This window comes from Pollachius pollachius (genome assembly GCF_949987615.1).
Source record: "Pollachius pollachius genome assembly, chromosome: 4".
Taxonomy (NCBI): Eukaryota; Metazoa; Chordata; class Actinopteri; order Gadiformes; family Gadidae; genus Pollachius; species Pollachius pollachius.
In genome coordinates, this window is record NC_136937.1 from 11,365,841 (window position 1) to 11,388,332 (window position 22,492).

The 22,492-nt window shown below is 46.0% G+C and overlaps 1 protein-coding gene across 2 annotated transcripts in view; it reads left to right on the forward strand.

Annotated features, from left to right (window-relative positions):
* uhrf2 (ubiquitin like with PHD and ring finger domains 2) overlaps positions 1 to 22,492 on the forward strand; it is a 28,843-nt gene that overhangs the window by 2,721 nt on the left and 3,630 nt on the right. The window contains exons 2-15 of one of the 2 annotated variants that reach the window (XM_079734753.1): positions 5,161 to 5,715; positions 6,343 to 6,704; positions 10,234 to 10,452; positions 11,219 to 11,328; positions 12,694 to 12,880; positions 13,550 to 13,673; positions 15,376 to 15,483; positions 15,990 to 16,094; positions 16,781 to 16,887; positions 17,496 to 17,658; positions 18,932 to 19,069; positions 19,921 to 20,149; positions 20,362 to 20,516; positions 21,954 to 22,052. In XM_079734753.1, the coding sequence (XP_079590879.1) occupies positions 5,161 to 5,715; positions 6,343 to 6,704; positions 10,234 to 10,452; positions 11,219 to 11,328; positions 12,694 to 12,880; positions 13,550 to 13,673; positions 15,376 to 15,483; positions 15,990 to 16,094; positions 16,781 to 16,887; positions 17,496 to 17,658; positions 18,932 to 19,069; positions 19,921 to 20,149; positions 20,362 to 20,516; positions 21,954 to 22,052 (2,661 nt within the window). The remainder of the gene's footprint in view (positions 1 to 5,160; positions 5,716 to 6,342; positions 6,705 to 10,233; positions 10,453 to 11,218; positions 11,329 to 12,693; positions 12,881 to 13,549; positions 13,674 to 15,375; positions 15,484 to 15,989; positions 16,095 to 16,780; positions 16,888 to 17,495; positions 17,659 to 18,931; positions 19,070 to 19,920; positions 20,150 to 20,361; positions 20,517 to 21,953; positions 22,053 to 22,492) is intronic. The other variant, XM_079734754.1, reaches the window with a different exon arrangement.

The following is a 22,492-nucleotide window of genomic DNA, read 5'->3' on the forward strand; positions in this document are numbered from 1 at the left end:
AGGTTAAACATGATTAACGCCACACGATGCTTGGAGAAAGTGTACAGTTTTTAAAACTATACTAAAAAAACTTCTAATTGCCAGTGCAATGGACAGTGTTTTCATTGGTACTCATAGTGTAACGCTCATTGTAGTGTGTCCAGTCTGCCAATCAACATGGCACTGCGGTGTTGTGAGGAGGGGTTTGATGTTCTTTCAGACTGGATTTCTGCGCTAACTGCTGCGCGGGTTGAAATCCCATCAGTCTAGCTCCATAGAGAGCTCTGTCTGGACTATTGGCCTCCGTAGCCAGACCATTTTCAAATTCACTCATTAGGTCTGGAAAGTCTGCTCTCCGTAGGCTTTGTTGAGGGGCGTTGCCAGTCAAACTTATTTTGCTGCAGATTGGATGAGCCAGTTAGATCCTGCATTCCAGATGACGTATATTGGTGCTGTATTTCCAACGTTGACGCCATTCATCACCTACTTCTCTTTCTTGGTTTCCCTGATTGGCCAACTGAATTTTGTTCGGATCCTTAGCTGACTGTGTCGGGCTAGTTCTAGACTAATATCTCAAGTCCAAAGCGACGGTCCATAAACCCTTCGAGGTTTATGCTGGCTTTGAAAGGCCAGAAGTCCATAGGAATTGCAAGAATAATTCTTCTATCAGATTTTTCCTTGGTCATCTGTGTGTCATTTAACTGAATTGTAGCATGTTGTAGCAACAAGTTGTGGACACACCCAGTAATATACCAGTAAGAAACAAAAACCGGGAGTGTATTAATAATAAAATGACGTCCCAGTTACCTATTTTATCATTGACAAATGATAATAAATAATGGTTGCTGTTTTTTGGAACCCGAAACGGATATACCAAAATATAAAAAAAAAAATGTTTGCGTTTGTTGACTGCCACTGGCGCCTCAACACCAGCCGACTGAAGCGAGGTACCCCAATACTGCACCAGCTCAAACCAACTTGGTCCAGATCCATACGATATGAATATCTGGTTTAAAAGTCCATGTGTTGTCCCCTTTTAAAGTCTGAGGGCGCAGCATATTTGCCATCTTGTGCATAATGTGCCAACAAGATCAAAGAGGAAGGGCCAAACCCTGGCAGTCATGGCATTGGTCGGGCTCCTGTGGTTGGAGAGGGCAAATCACAGGCTCAGTTGTTTCTCAGCAGAGGTCTTGAGTCACCATTAATTTATGTACTTGGAACATTTGGAATGTTACGGAAGAACCGTCTTTTTCTTCATGGGAGAATGAATGAACGGCTATGTGTTTTTTTGGAGAAAACAAATGGGGGTTATTAGAAAATACACAGGGTTTGTGACGGCTGAAATGATCTATGTATCTCAACAGGCTGGCATGGCATCTTAATTGGGCTGATTCATTGAGGACACGACTGTTGGTCTTGAATGAATTTCCTGAACGCAGACAATGACTCGCTATGGATTTCGGGTGTATAGTGCCAGCCATCAGGCGGAAACAAGTAGCTGCCAAGTACAATTTCACAGCATCCACCCTTCAAGGATACATGCCTCAATTATACGTTTTGTGGGCGGTTACATATGTGTTGATAGCCCTTAGTTTATGGAAAATAATAAAATGAACTAATTGAAGATGTTTATAAATCATATAACCGCGGCCTTTCTGCCTGTACCCTTGATTACAGCCTGTTGACAAGTTGTCTTTGGAACAAGAGGGCGCCAACTTAGCGCTTTTCATTTGTGGTATTATCAACAATCTAGTAGGTTGTCATCTTGAGGATGTTGTAGCGTCACATAGCCATGTTGTTCTTTAATACTGTGACTGGGTGCAATGGATGAATGATTGGTTTGCATGAACCCCCCCCCCCACACCCTGCCCAAAAAAAAAAAACGGCCAGAACTTTATCCTCAGTGGATGCTATTCCTGGGGAGAGACAAGGACAGGCTCCATGCCAGACTTATTTGTCTGCAGCTCTCGTTTTTACCCCAGACTGCTTCAACAATGTAATGGCCGTGGAAATGGGATTTCGGAGCAGACTGGGGCTTCACCGGAATGCTGTCCAAACGATCAGCATTGGTAAAACCGCGAGTCACGCTGTAGTATGCAACGGCCTATTTTAAGGGCCTTGCACAAAAGTCATTTTTTTATGGCCCCTCTGACTGCCACTGTCAACACATGAAATCAGCTTTAATAAAGCAGCGTGTAAACATGCAACTCAGGATGTAAAAATAGTATTAGAGTTGCAACTCTCTTTTGTATTGCATTTGTAATATTTTTAAATAAATATTTGTAACATTTTAACATAGGCAATATATTATTATAAGCTAATATACGTATTATTAGCTGCACTCATCAAAAATGATCACTGCCTAATTCCTAAGTGCTATGATGTGGAGTTACATATTTCCAGGCCTCTGCGCAGTTCTCAATAATTAAATGTGAGATATGGTGCAAAATGAACCATCTAATGGCATGCATATATTAAAAGGCCAGGCCTGCTTATTATGATAACTGCCTGCTAAATTCATTCTTGATGATAATTTGTCATCAAGACAAATTTGACAACAAAAGATGTCAAATTTAGAAAAAAAGACGGAAGACAAAGTACGGCCATTTACACACACACACAGACACAAACACACACACACACACACGTTAGGAATTCATATCACCAATTAAGCATCTTTCAACAGTGGGGAATGACTCGAGTGGGTCATCTTTAGTTATGGAATTTGGAGTGAAGTGTTTCTTGAAAAGGACGGCATATACTTGGTTAGGTTATAAGTATAATTGAAATTCATTGATTGAAACAACCCTCATATGAGACTTAAGCCAGAGCAGCCACCATTTTGCCATTCCTAAACTGCGACAACCATTCCCATTTTGTCTGTTTCGGGATGGCGGCCTATATATTCTTTCATTTCTGATCGCTGCTGCCTCTTTTACGACGGCATCTGCCTCGGTGCAGGGAGCGGGACAGAGGATAATTATTGGAGGATTGCAGGAGGGGGGTTTGGACGCCCTGGAAAGGATTTTCTGCACCAAACAAAAAAACGTTTTCCGACTTCTTAGCAGCGTGGAGCTTTCTGCATGGGTAATGCAGAACATCTCCACCGGCGTTAACGTGTTGTTCAGCCAGAGCTGCGGCAGCACAGCGCTGTGGCTCTGGTTTCTACGGAAACAGATCCATGGGCTCCACAAAATTCTGGCAGTACAGTCTAAAGATTTTGAAATAAAATGTATTTGTCAGATTTAGACATCCAGGTGTCGGATAGCATGTCGATCCGCACGGGAGCCCTGCTTGAATCGAGTGCCGTGAGAGAGAGCGGCTCGCATACATTGTGTGCCATTTGTTCTCCGTCCCTGGTAGTCTACAACCTTGTCAGACACCCAGCCGTCAGCAGCATTTTAATTGTTTTCCTCCTTACCCAGCAGCACGGCAACTAGTGCCAAAACATGACTTCCCGTCAATTTGAAGCAATCCCACAGTGGCGATTTCTGCAGGGTGTGTTTGACTCCTTCCAGCAGTCGGCCTTTCTCTCTTCTTACCCTTCAGTGAAGCAACCCGACGAAACCGAAGTATCCAAATATTGATGTAATGTCTGAATACCCATCCTGCAGTATATACGATTGGCTGGGTATTCAAGGACAGAGCTGGAATAATGTGTCTTGAATGCAATACGATAAGTACACATATTTATTGTATTATATTACTTATTAACAACATCTTTCATTCACGTGTGACATGTGATTTCCCAGCCAACTCAATATAAAACCACAAATTGGGGTCAACAGGCCGATTACATATAAATCTGTTTCAAGCGGTACGGCTCAGTTGAATTGGACGTTAATGCAGAGCAAAGGGACTATTCTGATATTCTGTAGTAACTAATCGACGACCGTGTGATTGCATACCAGACCAGCCGTGTTGCATATGTCATGTTTATTTTAAATCATTGCCTTGAGAAATCTGGATTGTTCGTCTGAATACAGCAGTGGTGCAGGTGCTGGGTTGCGGGGGAGAATTCCATTTCTTCGTTATATTATAAACTTATATTGCATACGCACACACAACCTGAACCCGCATGCCCCTTTCTCACTGACGGAGGGTTGAGAGCGGAGCCACCATTACACACTTAAAAAGACTGATGGGCACAGAGACAGGCAGGTGGGGAAGAACACAATGTAAACACCATCACTGTGGTTTTGCGTCTGATCTAAATTTCATGAGACTATCAAATAACAGGGAGGGATGGAAGATTGCCCCTGACTCGCACTCTCTCGCGCCCTCCCACCCCCCCGACGGCTTTGCCTCTCGCCTACCCTTACCTTCTAATAACAAAAGGGAGACGGGAGGGGGACGGGGGGGCCGGCGGCCATGCTGGTGTTCCACGAACACAAAGGGCTTGTGGCGGAGGAGAGCCCGACTGCGTGCAAGAAACGACTCGACTCCACATCCTCCGATGGGGCACGAGGTCCCGGGCGTCGTGGCGTTGTGCTTACAGTCGAGATAAATGATTGTAGGGGTTATTCTTCGGCCAAATCTGCCATTTCTGTTTTGCTTCCCTTTTTATTATTATTTTTTTTTTACGAATCCATCCGCAATGCCATGATATGAGTCCTCGTGGGATGTGATGGAGGGCGGGAGGTGGTGGTGGTGGTGGTGGTGTTTGATGGGGTGGGATGAGCGGGGCAGTGGGTGGGGTTGTTTGTGACTGAGAGATTGTGCGTACGTGGTTTTTATGGTACGCACACACCAGTATCTAGGATCGGCGTTTGCAGTGGCGTAAATCAATGATGTAAATGGCCGGGATGCCCGGGTAAAACACCAGTGTCTCAACCGCGCTCTTTGCCCCGGCTATGAAGAGGACGAGTCTGCCGCTTCCTCTTCTCGTTTCAGAGCGTTGGTGGAACGTTTGTCCGCCGCTCCGCCGCACTCTCTCATTGTCCTTGAGTAGAGCCCGTCGTAGCCGCCGCGGTCAGACATTTTTCCCTTCGCTCGAACGAGCGGCACAGTTGTATTCAAATCATATGGGTGTCTGCTGGCGGGGTTGGTGGGGGGGGAAACATCCGCAATAAATGGATTTGCATGAATTGATCTACTTGTGAGCACACTGCTGCTTTCCTTGGCTTATGCCTCTGTATTTTCATGCTCACCATTGTGTGTGTGTGTGTGTGTGTGTTTTAGATGGAAGATGGCCAGACCCTCTTCGACTACAGCGTGGGCCTCAACGACATCGTGCAGCTGCTTATCCGCTCCCAGTCGGACCCCCCCGACGGACCCCCTGGCCCCAGAGAGAACCCCCGGGACGTGGCCCCGGGCCCCCGGGAAGGCCCTATGGACAGACCCCCGACGGCGGCCGCTGCTACGGCCACCCCCTGCGGTTCAAACTCCCCGAGTCCCGGGTCAAACTCCGCCAGGGCCCCTCACCCCCCCGCCCCGCCCAAGACCGGCCCCGCCCATGCAACAGACATTACCAGCGTCATCGTCAACAACAACAACAACAACAACAATAAGAGCGGTACCGTCGCTAGCAGCCTGGCTAACGATAATAATAACAAGTGCAACACAGCCAAGCCAGAACCGGCCGTTGCCACCACTAACTTTGCCGATGCTAAACACGGGTCGGGTACGGGGTCCGGGTCCGGGTCAGGGTCCAAGCCGTCCCACCCTGCACCGGACACCCAGCCGTCCACGTCCAGCCGACCCGCGCTGGTGGACCCGGGTATCGGGGTGTACAAGGTGAGAGACCGGACGGTGTTTGAAGAGAAGGGTGAACTGATGGGAAGACACTAGTGCTCTGTAGCAGAGCTAGCATGCTAATCGTGGGGATTAAGCAATGTCGTAGTTTTTTTGGCGGTAATATACAAGGATGTTAGTTCTTATTTTTTTTTATTATATTACTATTGTCATGCATTTATTCCCTCATTAAAACAGACACACACAACTTAGAAAGAAATACGAAGAAGCTCCATTGTGAACGGGCCATGATATGCAACGAAATTTAACCGCACGTAACCAAGGGTGTATTTGGAGGGGTGAGGGATGAGGGGTGAGGGATGAGGGGTGAGGGATGAGGGGTGAGGGGTGGGGGGGGGGGATGTGACGATCTGTCAATCGTGTGGAGCATCATGCTCCATCTAGAATCCTAGCCGGCTGTTCGGTAGGCAGGCTGGTCTAAATGTTAATGCACAAAACGATTCGGTTTTATTGAAACGAACACCTGGTGCGGGCGGCAACAAAGCAGAAAGCGTGTTTCCTATAATGGCCTCCCTGTCTTCCCTCAACCCAGTGCCACAAAGGGAGCGCCACAAACCAGGTGTGTGTGTGTGTGTGTGTGTGTCTCTCGTGTGTGTGTCCGCCCCACAGATCAACGAGCTGGTGGACTGCCGGGACGTGACGGTGGGCGCCTGGTTCGAGGCCAGCGTGGAGAATGTGACCAAGCCCCCCCCGGTCCCCGTCAAGGGCAAGGTGGGCCGGCCCCCCAAAAGGACTAACGGCAAGCTGGAGGCGGAGTCTGGAGTCCAGCCCGCCCCTCCCCCCCAGGGCAACAGCTCTGTGGACGCCGCCCGTAGTAGCGGCGGTGTGGCGCTGGCCGCGGGGGGCGCTACAGGCTCCTCCCCCCTCGCCGCCGGCACTGACTCTGCGGGCGCCAGAGGCCCCGCCCCCGCGCCGACCGCAGAGAGCAGGCAGCGCGAGGAGGACGTGGTCTACCATATTAAATATGACGAGTAAGTACGGTGGCCGGGGCGCCGTGCTGGATTCAGATGAGGTTCGATTTGGGTTGTTCCTCCCAGAGAGAAATTCATGGGATCGGGGGGGGGGGGGTGTCGGTGTCACAGACGACATGGGTGGCACGGAGAACACTTGGTGCATACACGCACGTACGCGTGCACGCACACACACACACACACACACACACACACACACACACACACACACACACACACACACACACACACACACACACACACACACACACACACACACCATGAGACGTCAGGTGTGAAGGGTGTTGATGGAGTGAGGTTTTGGGAGCGTAATGACAAGGAACTTATTTAAATGATGTGCCTTAAATTGGGATGTAAATCAGTTTGGATAAAATCCCACAAAATGTGTGCGTTTTTATTGAGTGGTCGTGTGTATGTACGTGCGTGTGTATATATACCTACATGCGTGTGTGTACATGCGTGCGCGGGAGTCCTGCGATGTTTGCCCGTCGGAGTCGGGTTGCTCCAAATTAGACTCGTCTGTTTCACTTTCTTTGGCTCGAGAGCTTCAGGAGATTCATTCAGAAGCTGCCGTTGCCATGGTAACCCGCTCGGCTCGCGGAGTCCTCACTTCGCTGTCCTTCGCTCCTTCCTCTCGCTCTGTAATTACTGTGTGTGTGTGTGTGTGTGTGTGTGTGTGTGTGTGTGTGTGTGTGTGTGTGTGTGTAATTGCGCGCATGTTTTTTTTTTTCTTCCTTTTTCTCGGTCTGCATTTCGGTTACTATAAAAGGATGTCACACTAGGGAAATAATATTTAGGCTTGGCAAGCAGGAAAATGTGTTTTTCAGATGTGTTTTTCCTCCCCTTATTTCAAATCGTTGTGGTCTAAAGTTCTTCCCAATTGGCAACTGGTAAATAATGATGCAGGGAATATCATTTTATTAAGATAACAATACGCTGTATATATTCCAATCCCAGTGTGTTTACGAATATTCTATAATAGAAATGCTGACGAATGCTTACAATCAGCGATAGGAATCATTTTATAATTTACCTAGTACAGAAATAATCTGAAAAGCTTAATTCAGCATGAAATCCATCAGGCTTTCCCCAATCTGACGTTGAATCCGTCCCAGCCCAACTACAACTGTGCACAAGCAAACCAAATGCATAAAAATATACATGACCCAAAGCACAACTTCAGCCCAGAACATCAACCCAACACACAGACCTCACCCCCCCCCACACACACACACGCACACACACACGAACATGCACACCCAATTATACCGTAAATCGTTTTCCTTTCTCCATTAATGTCACATTTCTTCGCCTAATGATTTGTTTAGCTGCGTTTTATAGGATATTCTTTAGATAGACGGCATGGATTCCACACAATATTATGTGTAGTGTCCGGGAGTCCCCTACTCCACTACATATATATCACAAAATATGTTGTATTTAATTTGATAATGCTTCAAATGAGAAATTTTTAAAACCCTGCACTTCCCCTTCAAGTCATCCACTACACATTAAGAGCACGTTAAAGCATACTGTAGCCTCTGCAGACTAATAAAATCAGACGGATTATTAGCACGCAGCTTAAGTATCACTAACTCACTTCCCTCACAACCTCCGTTCATTTGTATTCATGGCACATTAACACGACACGCTTTTGTGATGCACTTGTTACATTTTGAGTCACACACACATATACCAATATTCTCGGAGACAAGATAAAGACTACACACCGGTCTTTCATCACGGCAATTCCACATGCATACATGTATGGTTCAGGGTGTTCTTCTCCCTGTTTGTATTTGTCTCTCTCTACCCCACAAGCCTTACGCAATTACTAAATACAAAACACCCTTTTATGGGGAGGCGCATCATACGATGTGTGGCCAAAAACACAGTCAAACCACGCATTGCAGAGCTGTTTGTCCGGCTGCGCTGGTCTGCAGAATCCCTTCCCTGTGATGAATGGATGGATTACTTTCATAGTCGCAGCAACACATTGGGTGAGCTGAATCCAGGGTCATTTGTGTAAGTGACAATGAAGCGAAGCAAAATGTAAAGCGACCCCGTTGCACATGTGCAGTGCCCTCGCTGCGTACAAATTGGCCTTGCTGTTGTGCAAAACACGACTTTAAAAAGAAAACACAAAAAACGTAATGCCTGCAAACCGGCCTAACCGGTCAGTTGTGCGGTAATCCCATTTACTCGCGCGCGCGTGTGCGCGTGGGCGTGTGTGTGTTTGTGTGTCTGTGTGCGTGTGTGTGCGAAAACACACCTGAGGGGTGGTCCACTGAAGCTGGTCTCTCAGAGGGTCCCTGGTTACACAGGGCAACAGAAATCTGTTTGGCCTATTCCCAAAATTATGAAAATGTATTTCATTTATTGATAAGCAGGACTGTGAGTATGGTCAGGAGAGTGGGTCGAACCCGGGTCGCTACGAGACTGACATGGGTAGTGTTGCCGTAGGAACGTGTTGAGCGGCCAAGCATTCCCTCCATTCTGGGATTTCAAACCACATGAAGTTTTAAATAATATTGGTTGCCCATTTTTTCGATAGACTCTGATGGAGAGTTGCATGGGGTTGCCATGGACACGATTATACACTACAGAACTACATGAATAGCCGAATCGACCACAGCCTTTATTCACATTGACATCATACTGTTCCTAACTGTATACAACCTTACAGTAGAAAGCAGTGCATGCTACTCCATTCAAATCAGGTTGAATGTGAATAAGGCTTGAGTTCTAATTCCTCACCAAGTGTTAAATCCTGGGATAGATGGGTGATCATCAATATCACTATGGTTACGTTATGCTCTTAGATGGTCTGGCTCCCCTCCCATTCAGAGAGGTTGCCAGTGGCCTGGTTTGAGCCAGTCACAACCATTTATCTAACATGGGGGGGGTTGGGTTGGCGGTGTGTGTCCCGATTAGCGGACCGGGATGCGTTTGAAACATTTTTCGTAAACAACCAAGAACGCTGCTGCTGATGTGGCAGGCTCCGTTGAATCCGTTTAACGACCGTATTAAAGCTACTGGATGATATAGTTTATATTTAAAAGAATAACAACCAACTTCACTTTCTTTTTGTTGATTGGAAAGATCTGTTTGCAGTATCCCATTTACAATTTAGATTGGAAAATGAAAATGAACTGAGAGGTTCAAGACTCTTGCTATTGGAGTCTTGTTATTGGTCACTGTTGTTAGGCCAACAAATGGGGTCACGGCAGAACAACGTCTGGGAAACCACCGCACCAGACTATCCTCCGCATTTGTATTTGTTAATTCTACTAGTTTCTTGTGGCACTGGTACTTTTTGGAACCGCTGTGGATTTTAGTGAAGAACATATCAAAGCTGCAGTAGGTAACATTTGAGCATAAAAAAAGCGCAATTTTTTAAAACAAACAACCCAAAGAAACCCTCCCTCCCTCCCTCCCTATGTTTCTCCATCGAGACGTGTCTCCCTGTTCCACCTGTCAGTGACCTGTGCCCTCCACCCAAAGTACCCTTCTCCTCCCCCGTCCCCAGCTACCCGGAGAACGGCGTGGTGGAGATGCTGCCGCTGCACGTTCGGCCGCGGGCGCGGACCCTGCTGCGCTGGGAGCAGCTGAGCCCCGGCCTCCGAGTCATGGTCAACTACAACCTGGAGACCCCCGAGGAGAGGGGCTTCTGGTTCGACGCCGAGGTGCACGCCCTCAACCAGGCGTCCCGCACCAGCAAGGAGCTGCGCGTCAACCTCCTGCTGGGGTCGGTTGGGGAACGGCCAAGGGGCATCATGGGAAATGGAGTCTTTTTTCTTTCTTTATTGAAATAATAATTGTCTTCTGGGTCATTCGTCGCGGCGAATTGGCCGATTTTTGGCAGGAAAATGTACTCTTCATTCATAACGAGGTCTATTACTGTTGAGGGTTTCTGCATAGTTGTGTAGGACACCATGGGAATAATGATTATGTTGATGATAAAGTTTGTCTCACAGGGCTTTTCAAGAGGAAGACAATCAACTACAATAGATATGCTGTAGATAAGAATAAAAATAGTAAAGTCAATAATAAAAAGGTGTAACAGCTTTCAGGGAAGTCAGTTTAAATATTAATAAAGCATACGACTAAGTGAATAAGCTTAATTAAAGCTATCGTAAACAGGTGGATTTTTAAGGTGATAAATAGCTATAAAAGTACATCTTTATGAGGAAGAAATCTTATAAAGATCATAAGGATTTCGAAAAGACCATGCTCCATGTTGTTGACTCCCGAGCCGATATATCTCGACGTTTCTCCAAAACAGCTCCAATAGCAGAATCCAGAGCCTTTCCTGATTACCGCCGCTTGCATCATCCAGACTCTGTCAGCATATTGCTCCACAGTAGTCCTGCCCAACAGACACTTATTAACAAGAGAATTCTGGTTTCCATCAGTTTTATCTGCCCCCTTTTTCTTCTGCCGTTCCCCGCCCAACTTTCTTTATCACAACCCTCTCATTAATGTGTTACACCCCCCCCCCCTTCTCCCCCCAGGGCCTCAGGAGATGTGATCAGGGACTGTAAGGTCCACTTCCTGGACGAGGTCTACCAGGTGGAGATACCGGGGGCCCGGGCGCTGTCTGCTGCGGACGGACAGTTCAAAAGTAGGTCTTTGGTTCCACGGGACAGGGCAGACCAAACAGTGTCCTATTCTCATTCATTATGGTGATAGTGATGAGGATCATGAATGATGAATTAATGACTAAAGTCAAAATACGTTTTTTCTTTTCCTAAAAGGAAAAATACTGCTGTCCTTTTTACAGCAGTATTTTTCAATGCAGATAACTGAATCAAATCTGGGTTGCCAAGTCAGCAACACCCAAATATCAGTAAATACATAGATGTATTCATGATATAAGAGATTCAAATCTATGCCTGATTTCTCGCAGTACTGTTTTTTTGTTTCAACCCTTTGGTATTATTTCTGCGAAAACGATGTTTGATACTGGGGGTTGGATTGGGCGGGGGGGGGGGCAGCCTGTTTACATAACTTTACGATAAGGCCAGAGTAATTTGGGTATTATTCTTGTCGACACCCTCAATGAAACGAGGATAAAAGCGGTGTTCTCTCGTCTGCACACAGCAGATCCACTATATTGCTTTCAGTTGCTGCTAATACACTCTCCATTATTGTCCAAAAAACGCATTACATACATCAAGTGACAGAGCCTTCCTGTTGCTATGGTCAGCAGATTCTATCCATATGGAATTACCTTGTGAGGGCATTCTCATATATTATTCACGACATTTTTGGGCTGCTATGCGTCGACAAAAATAAAACAGTTGTCCAGGGTAGGGTAGGGAAACTAAATGGGGTGAAGTGCACGTCGACATCGCAGTTTGGTCATTGACACAGAGACTTGCAGTGGGCTATGAACGTTGGGGATGGATTCCCAGTACCTAGCCCTGACCACTACACTACCTTGCTTCCTAAACCCCGACCCTCTTTTTTGGGTTTTGCTGGTGGAACACCAACATCACCTTCATCATTTTGAAGGTGATGTTTAATGATCCATATCGGGGGGAAAGAATATGACAGACAAAGACGGATAGGGTTAGGGTTAGACATCGGACATAAAAATCCACTCAGCAAAAAGCTCTTTCGATTGCACTCCCATGTTGATCATCAAAACGCTCAGTGATGATTACGACGGAGGCAGAATCAAAAGCGCTTTTAAGTGGGAGAGGATTTAAGGATTTTCTTGTTTTTTCTCGTCACGTCAAACACTCACAAGCAGCACGGGGATGAAAGATCAATCAACTCAAAACAAGTGGAAAACAACCGTATTCCCCCAAAAGTCAGAGTACTTCTTACTACCCACCCCACCCCTCACATCCACCTTTTTATTTCATCATCTTGTTCATGTTGTATTCGATTGCTGTGTGTGACGTGTTCAAGCGGCTGTGACTTTGAATTTCCCCTGGGGATCAATAAAGTATTCATCTATCTATCTATCCATCTCTTCCAGGGAAAAGCGGGCCGGAGTGCAAGCACTGCCGGGCGGATCCGGACGCGGAGTGCCGCTTCTGCTCGTGCTGCGTGTGCGGCGGGAAGCAGGACGCCCACATGCAGCTGCTGTGCGACGAGTGCAACATGGCGTTCCACATCTACTGCCTCAGCCCGCCGCTCGCCACTATCCCCGACGACGAGGACTGGTCAGTCTACCGTCGCCGGGGCCCTCCTCTAGTGTTTTTATAGTGTTTACATTTGGGGGTTGGGGGCCCAGGGGAACTAGGAGAGGGTGGGGGGGGGCGGGTGACATATTATAAGGTGACATATTATTCCACCAGGTGTGAGTGTGATTAGCCGTTACAAACCGTTTTGAAAATCTGCCCTTCTGATATCACAAGTGGGCGAGTCCACCTGGATGAATGACGATGGATGACGTTTACTACAGTCCACTGGGTAGACTGATAGAATTATCTACCCAGCATACATCTAGGTGGACACGCTCACTCGTGATGTCAGAAGAGGCCGGTTTTCAAAGCGGCTGGCAACGGCTAATCAGACTCACACCTGGTGGTATAATATGTCACCTTTTAATGATCCATATCTGAAACTAAAGATTTTTTTATTGACACTGTTAGTGTTCCCGTTAGCACCCTCTAGTGGCTGGAGTTGTCGCCACAGCTGTAGTTATTTACAAACGTACAAACGGCAAAAGTGACTCCCACACGAGAATTCAGTGAAACACTTGAACTGAATCAGATGAGTCATGCCTCACCCCTCTCCTGTCTATATATATCACCCGTCATTCGTCCAAGCCCACCGTGCTCCGCTGTTTGCCCACTGTAACTGAGCGGACGCTGTGCCCCCCCCCCCAGGTACTGCCCCACCTGCAAGAACGACACCAGCGAGGTCATCAAGGCCGGGGAGAAGCTGAAGGCCAGCAAAAAAAAAGCCAAGATGCCCTCGGCCACCACCGAGAGCCAGCGGGACTGGGGGAAGGTGAGCCGTTAGGGGGGAGGGGGTTCACACCTGGGCTGTCGGGTCCGTTTTTAAACCAAACCCTGGAGCGTTTCCACCGATAGTCCTGTTTGTTTGGGGGGGCTTATTCGAACTCTGGTGCGAATGAGCTAAACAAATGACCTCTGCTCCGCCAGAAAACAGGGATCCCGGCCCACTTTGTATCAATCAATACAACCACTATACAACTCTAGTTTTACATCCAGGCAGCTCATGATTGTGGCACATTTACATTTATTATTTGAATTTATTTTATTAGACAAGCAATACATTATAGGTTTTCGGTTTCTCTGGTCACTTTTCTCACTAAATGACTACATAGTTTCCATTCCCTTTTAAGTATCACGGAGTGAGCACGAACTGAACCGGGGAGGGGGGGGGGGGGGGTGCACGGGACTGACAAATCAAATTGTAACAAATGAGCGGCTGGTTCGTTTCAATTCCCCTGGAGGTCAAAGGGTGACGCCGTCCTTAGGAACCCACGTAGATTGGGGCTAGCTGAGGAGAACACAAGCCATCCAATTGGATTGAGTGAGCCTTTTATTGCACATGGATACACTACTTATTTTAGCAGCTAGATGAATGTATCGGTCGCTTCTGTTTGTACATTCGGGCCATGTTCCTTTGATTCTTTCTTTCTGTCTTTATGTCTCTTTCTTTCTGTCTCTTTTTTTTCTGTCTTTCTTTCTTTCTTTCTGTCTTCTAATTATGCAGTTGTTAAGCCTTGTCTATTCCCCTTAAACCATGCTTGCTTGATATTATCAAAAGCCGTTATTGTTGACCTTAATATTATATTATTATATTATATTATTTTGTAGTATCTCGCTCCTCTCAAACTGAAGCCCCACTTTTTGATAAATTACTATCGGAATATATTCATCGCTTTCCCACATATGTGTGAATAATATTGGCTCATCCAATAATGTCCTCCAAATCCATTTAATTAACAGGCCTCTTGTGCAAAAGCACCTTGCACCGTTTTTCATGTTAGGTTTGTATTTAATGAGCGCAACCCATTGAAACCAAACATGAAAAAAAAAGGTGTTGTGCAAGTGTTTAGAGATGCCATGGTAACTGGCAGAAGGACTCGAATTTTTATCTATAATTTTTTTTTAAAGATGTGTTATTTAGAATTCGAAGGCCTAATAAAATGGAGGTCATGTTAACAATCTGTTTCCCTGAACACTAACGTAAGAGGGCGGCTGCGTTTGTTCTCGTTCTAAGGTCTCATGAAACAATGGACTGCATTGGTCGCCGTTTAACCTGAGCTTGCTGGAACCGCTAACGGAAAATCACTCACCGCTCTGTTTCTTTTGGGGGGGGGGGGGGGGGGGTTGTTACAGGACGTTACAGTGTATGAGTGTCTACTAATTGAGAACAGCTTGTGTGTTTTGAGTGCGGGGAAGTGCGATGAGTCATCCGTTGAGGGTTCGGAGTAACGAGCTGGGGCTTCTTTGTTGGGAACGGCGATGGTGCTGGTTCTATTATGTATGTTTTCAGTTGTAACGTCGACCTGTTAAACACTTACGTCATGGTGTGATATTACACTACATTTGACTTGAAAGAAATATGAATATCGTGGAAGCAAGCCATCATGATGATGTTTGTTTCATTGCAGGACATTCATTTTCAATCACAAGAGATTCCCTGTTTTTTATTCTCGTTTCTCTCTGGGTAATTGCAGGGTATGGCTTGTGTGGGGCGAACTAAAGAATGCACCATTGTTCCGTCAAACCACTACGGGCCTGTTCCTGGCGTTCCGGTCGGAACCACGTGGAAATTCCGTGTTCAGGTGACCTAATATTTCCGTTTTATAATCAGTGTATTGATCTCGTCTTTGAGTGACCTTTTGAAGAAGTCCTGAAATCAAGATTGTGGACTTAATGTTAAGTAAGTAGTTAAAGTAATTGAATTAAGTAATTGTTAAAAATGTGTGGTTTAAAGGTCAGGAGTGCCTCGTTTGAGTGTTATAGCATATTCTATATTACAAGATGTTTGATTACTTGACATTATTAAATGGTACTTTAGAATGGATAAACATGTGAAATTTCCCCATGATTACACATATTCTATCACCCACCTCTCAATCCCAACTTCCTTAATGATGTTGCATGACCATTAAGGCGTGCTGTGTCACCACCGACCAATGGTGGCCCACCACAGCCCACCGGCGGGCTCTGTTTCAGCAGTAGCTCGTTGCTCCTGTGTGTTCCAATCCTTGAACCTTCTGGAAGAATGTGCGGTTGATCTTTTTGTTGTTTTCTCTCTCTCTCTCTCTCTTGTCTCTCGCTCCTCCAGGTGAGTGAGGCGGGGGTGCACCGACCGCACGTGGGCGGTATCCACGGACGCAGTAACGACGGCTCCTATTCGCTGGTGTTGGCCGGAGGCTTTGAGGATGAAGTGGTGGGTAGTGGTTGATGTCAGGTTTTCCTTCATTGTTTGTGTGTCTGTGTGTGTGTGTTTCTGTGTGTGTGTGTGTGTGTGTGTGTGTGTGTGGTGGTCTGGAAGGTGGCCTGGTCCTCTTGAAGACTGAAGAAGAGGCTCAAGTATTCACTGGTGACACAGGGTTACAGAAATCCAACAGTGTAGAATTATTTTGCGACACCACAGTGTATAAACTGTTTTCATTGTTGAAGTGTACATGGATTTGTTGACTCTTAAGAAAATGTGTTGAATTGTGTGTGATGGGTTGGAATTCAGGACTGACTTGTTCTGGTGGCTGATATTGTCTGCAAAGGCCATGTCTCTATAGACCATTAATTTTGTGTTGTTTATCGTGGTGATAAAATGCCAACCTAACGTCGTAAGGCAGGGGCGCATGGCTCTGTCCTAAGTTGTGTGGGATGGGTGTTAGGCGATTGATCTGTCTCTAAAGAGCATTGTTGTTGTTAGCAGTCGTTTTACGATGCCAGAGATCTGGGTTTAATCTGAACTGGGGTTCCAACTGTACAGTTAGTTGTCTACTGGGTGGTCTGTTGTTTTTTTTTATTCTTGCCATATGGATGGGTAGTTCTTATAGGTGTGTGTGTCTCTGTTACTAACTGTGTGTAAATAATGCTTACATGTTGCTCATCTTTGATTTCTAACAGGACAGGGGAGATGAGTTTACCTATACAGGAAGTGGGGGTCGCGACCTCTCAGGAAACAAGCGGATTGGAGAGCACTCCTTTGACCAGACTCTGACCCACATGAACAGGTATTCCAACTGGATTCTAAACTGCTCATCAGACCTGTTTCACTGATTCCATGTATTATGAGGATCAGTTCCGATGCTCAAAGGAATCACTACATCTGCGTTGCAACCCCGGTTCTATTCCAAACTGCAATCCTTTTCATCCTCCCTCTATTTCAACAAACGTTTCTGTCTTAATTATCTTATCCATAAAGCCAATACAAAAGCCCATACAAAATGTCAGCAGTTTGCGGTTCAGTGAAGCGTTCCATAAAGAACCACCAAACTTGGCAGTTTATCATCACCAATATTACAGTTGGCTTCTAGCTACTAGCAACCGCTAACAATAGCAGCCGCCAGTTGGCAGTAAAACCAGTGTTTATAAAGCCCACTCCTTTTAGTGACAATAATAAAAGCCTACGTGAATACAGTTTCTAACAGAGATCTGCATCAGCGTAACCATGGGCCTTATTCACATGGCAGCCATCTCGGCTCCATCTCAGTTCTTTTTTGGTTCTTACCTCCAGCGAGGGCGGGGGGGGGAACTGAACAGGGAAGCAAGCTAGCAGGTGAACAAGGCTACAAACCCTGTATTAAATGATCCAACGGACCGCTGTGGAACTCCCCGACAGGGCGCTGGCACTGAACTGCGACGCGCCGCTCAACGACAAAGACGGCGCCGAGTCGAGGAACTGGCGGGAGGGGAAGCCGGTGCGCGTGGTGCGGAGCTCCAAGGGCCGCCGCATCAGCAAGTACGCCCCCGAGGAGGGCAACCGGTACGACGGCATCTACAAGGTACGCTGCAGACACAGGGCAGTGTTTATATAATATAGTACTAACAAGGTAGGCTGCGGACGCAGGGCAGTGTTTATATAATATAGTACTAACAAGGTAGGCTGCGGACGCAGGGCAGTGTTTATATAATATAGTACTAACAAGGTAGGCTGCGGACGCAGGGCAGTGTTTATATAATATAGTACTAACAAGGTAGGCTGCGGACGCAGGGCAGTGTTTATATAATATAGTACTAACAAGGTAGGCTGCGGACACAGGGCAGTGTTTATATAATATAGTACTAACAAGGTAGGCTGCGGACGCAGGGCAGTGTTTATATAATATAGTACTAACAAGGTAGGCTGCGGACGCAGGGCAGCATTTGAATAATATAGTACTAACAAGGTCAGGGCGGACACAGGGCAGTATTTAAATAATATAGTACTAACAAGGTCAGGGCGGACACAGGGCAGTATTTATAGAATATAGCACTATGATGGTGCAGTATTTAGAGAATATAGTACTTACAAGGTGCGGTAATTATAGAATATAGTACTCACATGGTGCAATATTTAGAGAATATAGTATTTACAAGGTTATCTGTGGACACAGTGCAGTATTTTGCTGACAGTAGCCACAAGGTGTATGAATGGGTACTCTGAAGGAACAGGATTTATAAAATGTAGCATTGATCATTAGTGCTGTTCCCAATGTATTCGAAATGATACGGTATAATTAGTCTAGACAGTATTTAGAAGTTACAATATTCGTTTTTCAAAAGGGTACAGTATTATAAACAGTACAGTCGTTTCGGTTGAGGCATTGGGTACAGCATAAACACGGTACGGATGTCACCAGAAGCGATGCCGCTACTGCTGTACAAAATGTAAATGTAAAAACACAATGCGTCCTTCTTTACTGTGTCTCAGTGTTGACTGCGGTTGGCATGACTCACAGAATAAATAACTACATGGAGGTAATGGAGAGGCCGGGGGAGCTGCATCCCTTACACTCATCACAGAGAATAAATATATGGAGCACTCGCTCGTAAATACGATGCATTGGTTTTTCAACAAGGCCTAATCCGCCATCGCTATGCAGCAGCTGTGAGTCATGAAATGAGCATGTCATAAAAAAAACATATTGCCATATTTTGATGTTATGTTATTTTGTAAAACCCAACAACCATCACTTTCCAACATCCCTGTCTTCGACCACTATTAAACAACTTTTGTGTGTGTGTGTGTGTGTGTGTGTGTGTGTGTGTGTGTGTGTGCGCGCGCGGCGGACCCAGGTGGTGAAGTACTGGCCCGAGATCGGGAAGTGTGGTTTCCTGGTGTGGCGGTACCTCCTCCGACGAGACGACCTGGAGCCCGCCGCCTGGACCCCAGAGGGCCTGGAGCGCAGCAAGAAGCTCAGCCTGGCCGTTCAGGTGAGAGGGGCGGAGCTTATGGTGGGCTCCTCTGTGGTCGGAGGCGGGACTTAAGGAGAGGGGAAGAGCATCATGAACCGGCCTTACTGTGATGGAGCTAGAGGGAAGGTTGAATAGAGAAAAAACTGCAAATATGGATAACCTTGTTGATGATGACTGGTTAAGTTATAATGTGATTCACTTTTTAACTCATCTAATAATTAAATATATTTCAGTTTTACAGGTTATAATAACAGCTCTATATCTGTATGATGCTTGATGCCGCAAAAGCATATCATTCTGATAATACACACCTCGCTATGTTTTAAAAGATGTAATACTTTTAACGGTTTGTGCATCCGTGTTGATATGAGGGAAAAAAGTGGGTGAAGTGAAGAAGGATAACTACAGGCCTTTATCAGAGAGATGGAATGGTAGTGGTGTTAACAGGTGTATCTCATTAAGTTAATTAAGGGGAGAAAGGCTGCAAGTTCCCATAATTAACGTCATGATGCACTTGTGTTCGCCCCACTAGAAAAACCTCTGTGCTCAAGGCCTATTCTCTTAATATTCTCATAATCCAACGTTGAATAGTAACGTTTTACCATCCCTCCCTTCACAATGTGGGGCAATCCACATGTTTCTCAGCAGTGAATACTCCTAAAGTACTGCATCGATTAAAACCGTATCTGACCCGGGACGCTTTGCACATCCCCCAAGACAGTCAAAACAACATCAAGCTGATTCTGAGCTTTTCTCTTCCACCTGTATTTATGTTCTCTTTCTCTTTCTCTTTCCCTCTCTGTCTCTCTCTGTCTCTCTCTGTCTCTCTCCGTCTCTCTCCGTCTCTCTCTCTGCTTGCCCGGGCCCAGTACCCCCCAGGCTACCTGGAGGCCATGGCCAACAAGACCAAGCGGGAGGCCAGTGCGCGAGGCGGGGGCTCCAGCCGGGGGAAGCGTCACCGAGGGCGGGGCCGGCCCCGGATACACCCCAGGGTGGAGGAGGTGAAGGAGGAGCCGGGGGAGCAGAAGCCAGTGACCATGGAGACGCAGCCGGTGCCTCGGAGGAACGGAGAGGGGCAGAAGACCCCCAGAGCGAGTGGTGGGGGGCTTTTGTTCATTCATACACTCAATCGTTTATTTATGTAGTTATGTATTTGCTTACCTCATTAATTCTCAGCCATTACCTCAGCGGTAATGGTTTAAGGAACGCAATTGTGGTTGTACTAGGCCAAATAAATATAATTGTTATACTCTCGTCTCATAGGCTAAAAGTGTGTGTGTGTGTGTGTGTGTCGGCGTGTGCGCCTGCAGCAGTAGTGACCACAGCCGTGGAGGAGATCCCTTCTAAGAGAATAAAGGTGGAGGAGTCCTTCCAGCTGTCTGTCCAGCAGCGACAGCTCATCCAGGAGGACACGGCCAACAGGAAGCTCTGGGACGAGGCCATGGTGTCGCTGGCTGAGGGTCAGGTATGTGCCCGTCCTCCATTTTTATTAAGGCGAGGCAACTTTATTCATGCAGCACTTTTCATACACGAGGCAGACTCAAAGTGCTTCACATAGAAACATCGTTCATCCAATAAAATGTGATAATAAAATAAGATGGATACGTTTAAGATTTAGCATAAAGGTAAAGCAAACATAGTTAAATAAAAATGATAAAATGGACACGTAAAAGATAATAAAGGCAAAGTTAAGTAATAAAATAAAATAAGTAATAAGTAAAAGAGAATAAAGGAGTAGTAAGACGTATGTGACATCGCGCCCTCAGACTCATTCCAATTTACCAACAAACTAACTTGATAACTTGAAATATTTCAGTAAAAACGATAGATGAACTAGGGTAGAACCACCGGAAGTCACAAAAGACAAACGTTAATTTGATGGCTAAAATAAGCAAAACCAGAGCAGCTCAAACCATGGGCGTCAGTTTGGTTTGAAATGTGCTGGGGACAGAGACGCATTCGGAAGTGCATTTTCAGAAGTGCTGGGTACAATGAGCAAGTTTTTCTCTTTAGTGCAGGTAATGAAAGGTTCTGAAAGACGTCATACCCCCTCTCTTCCAGAAGAGACGTTGGAGAACCCGACGCAGTTGTTTGAGATTCATAATATTGTCTGGTAGCGCACTCATCTTTTGGCCGTGATAATATATAATATACGATATAGCGATACATCCACTGTAGACAGAGCGCATGGTATCCTGTCAGACTCAGCAAGCTGCTCAGTCAGGGCACACCCCCACCCTCCTCCTTGACCCGCCTCTCTCCTCCTCATTTGCATTAAAGCTACAGACTCTGCCTCTGTTTCCCTAAACAGCGCGTTTAGGGAAAGCTTAATGTGTGTAATTCTGCACCACGGCTGAATTTCGGGAACGTCTTCAAATACTGTGTTAGGGGCCCACTAATATCTATATTAAAGCATCCATAAAGTAGCATGCCATGGGACCTTTAATACCTCATTCATTGTCTAAGTTAGGCTGGCGGCTCATACAAATATAATCCACAGCTACAGTGTCGCAGAGAGGACATCTAGTCCCCATTAACAGGCCATCCCTGTGAGCTCAGTAAGACGTTTTTTACAGAAGTGGTAGCATTTGTAGGTTGCATAACCGACAGATCTCAATATCACATGTTGCTAAGAAACAAGATAGTTTGACTGGCTCGGCAGACACACAGGCATTTAATAAGGTTTTGTTGATGTGTAGTGTGTGTGTGTGTGTGTGTGGCTGTTCTTGTGCTGGTATGTCACACCTAGCTCCACACGTCTTATATGATGTGTCTAATCATTTATGGTTTCAAAACACCAATCCAGTATCTTTGGATAAAGGCATCTGCTAAATGACAAAAACATGCAAAATGTATCAACCTTTCTTCGTGTGTGTGTGTGTGTGTGTGTTCATCCGTGCAGAACTTCTTGTGCAAGGTGGAGCAGATGTTCATGTGTGTGTGCTGCCAGGAGCTGGCCTACCACCCCGTCACCACTGTGTGCACACACAACGTCTGCAAGGTAGGAGACCATCGACTCTACAACATCCTGTCATCCCCTGTCATTGTTTGACTTTAAAGGTGCTGTAGATAGAATATAAAGGCTATTATTTGAGTGGGATTAGTTAGAAATGGCCTAGCCATCCGTGAGCTATTAGTCAGTGAAAAGTACTGTGAGAATATCTCTTCTGACTGGACTGCGCCTTCCTCTGTATAAGACCATATCGATTCTAGTCTGCCCTCGCTCCCGGCATACTTCTGACCAATCAGGGCATCTCTTGCCTAATTGATATGTAGGGAGGGAAGGAGCAGAGAAGGAGGGGAGGTTTTTTGTGGTTGTTGCTCTTTTACAATCTCTCATTTTCTTTCTTTCTTTCTTTCTTTCTTTCTTTCTTTACAACTCACAAATCGTACCAACTGAAGCTTTAAAATTCGTTTTTTTTATTAATATTCTTTCGCTCT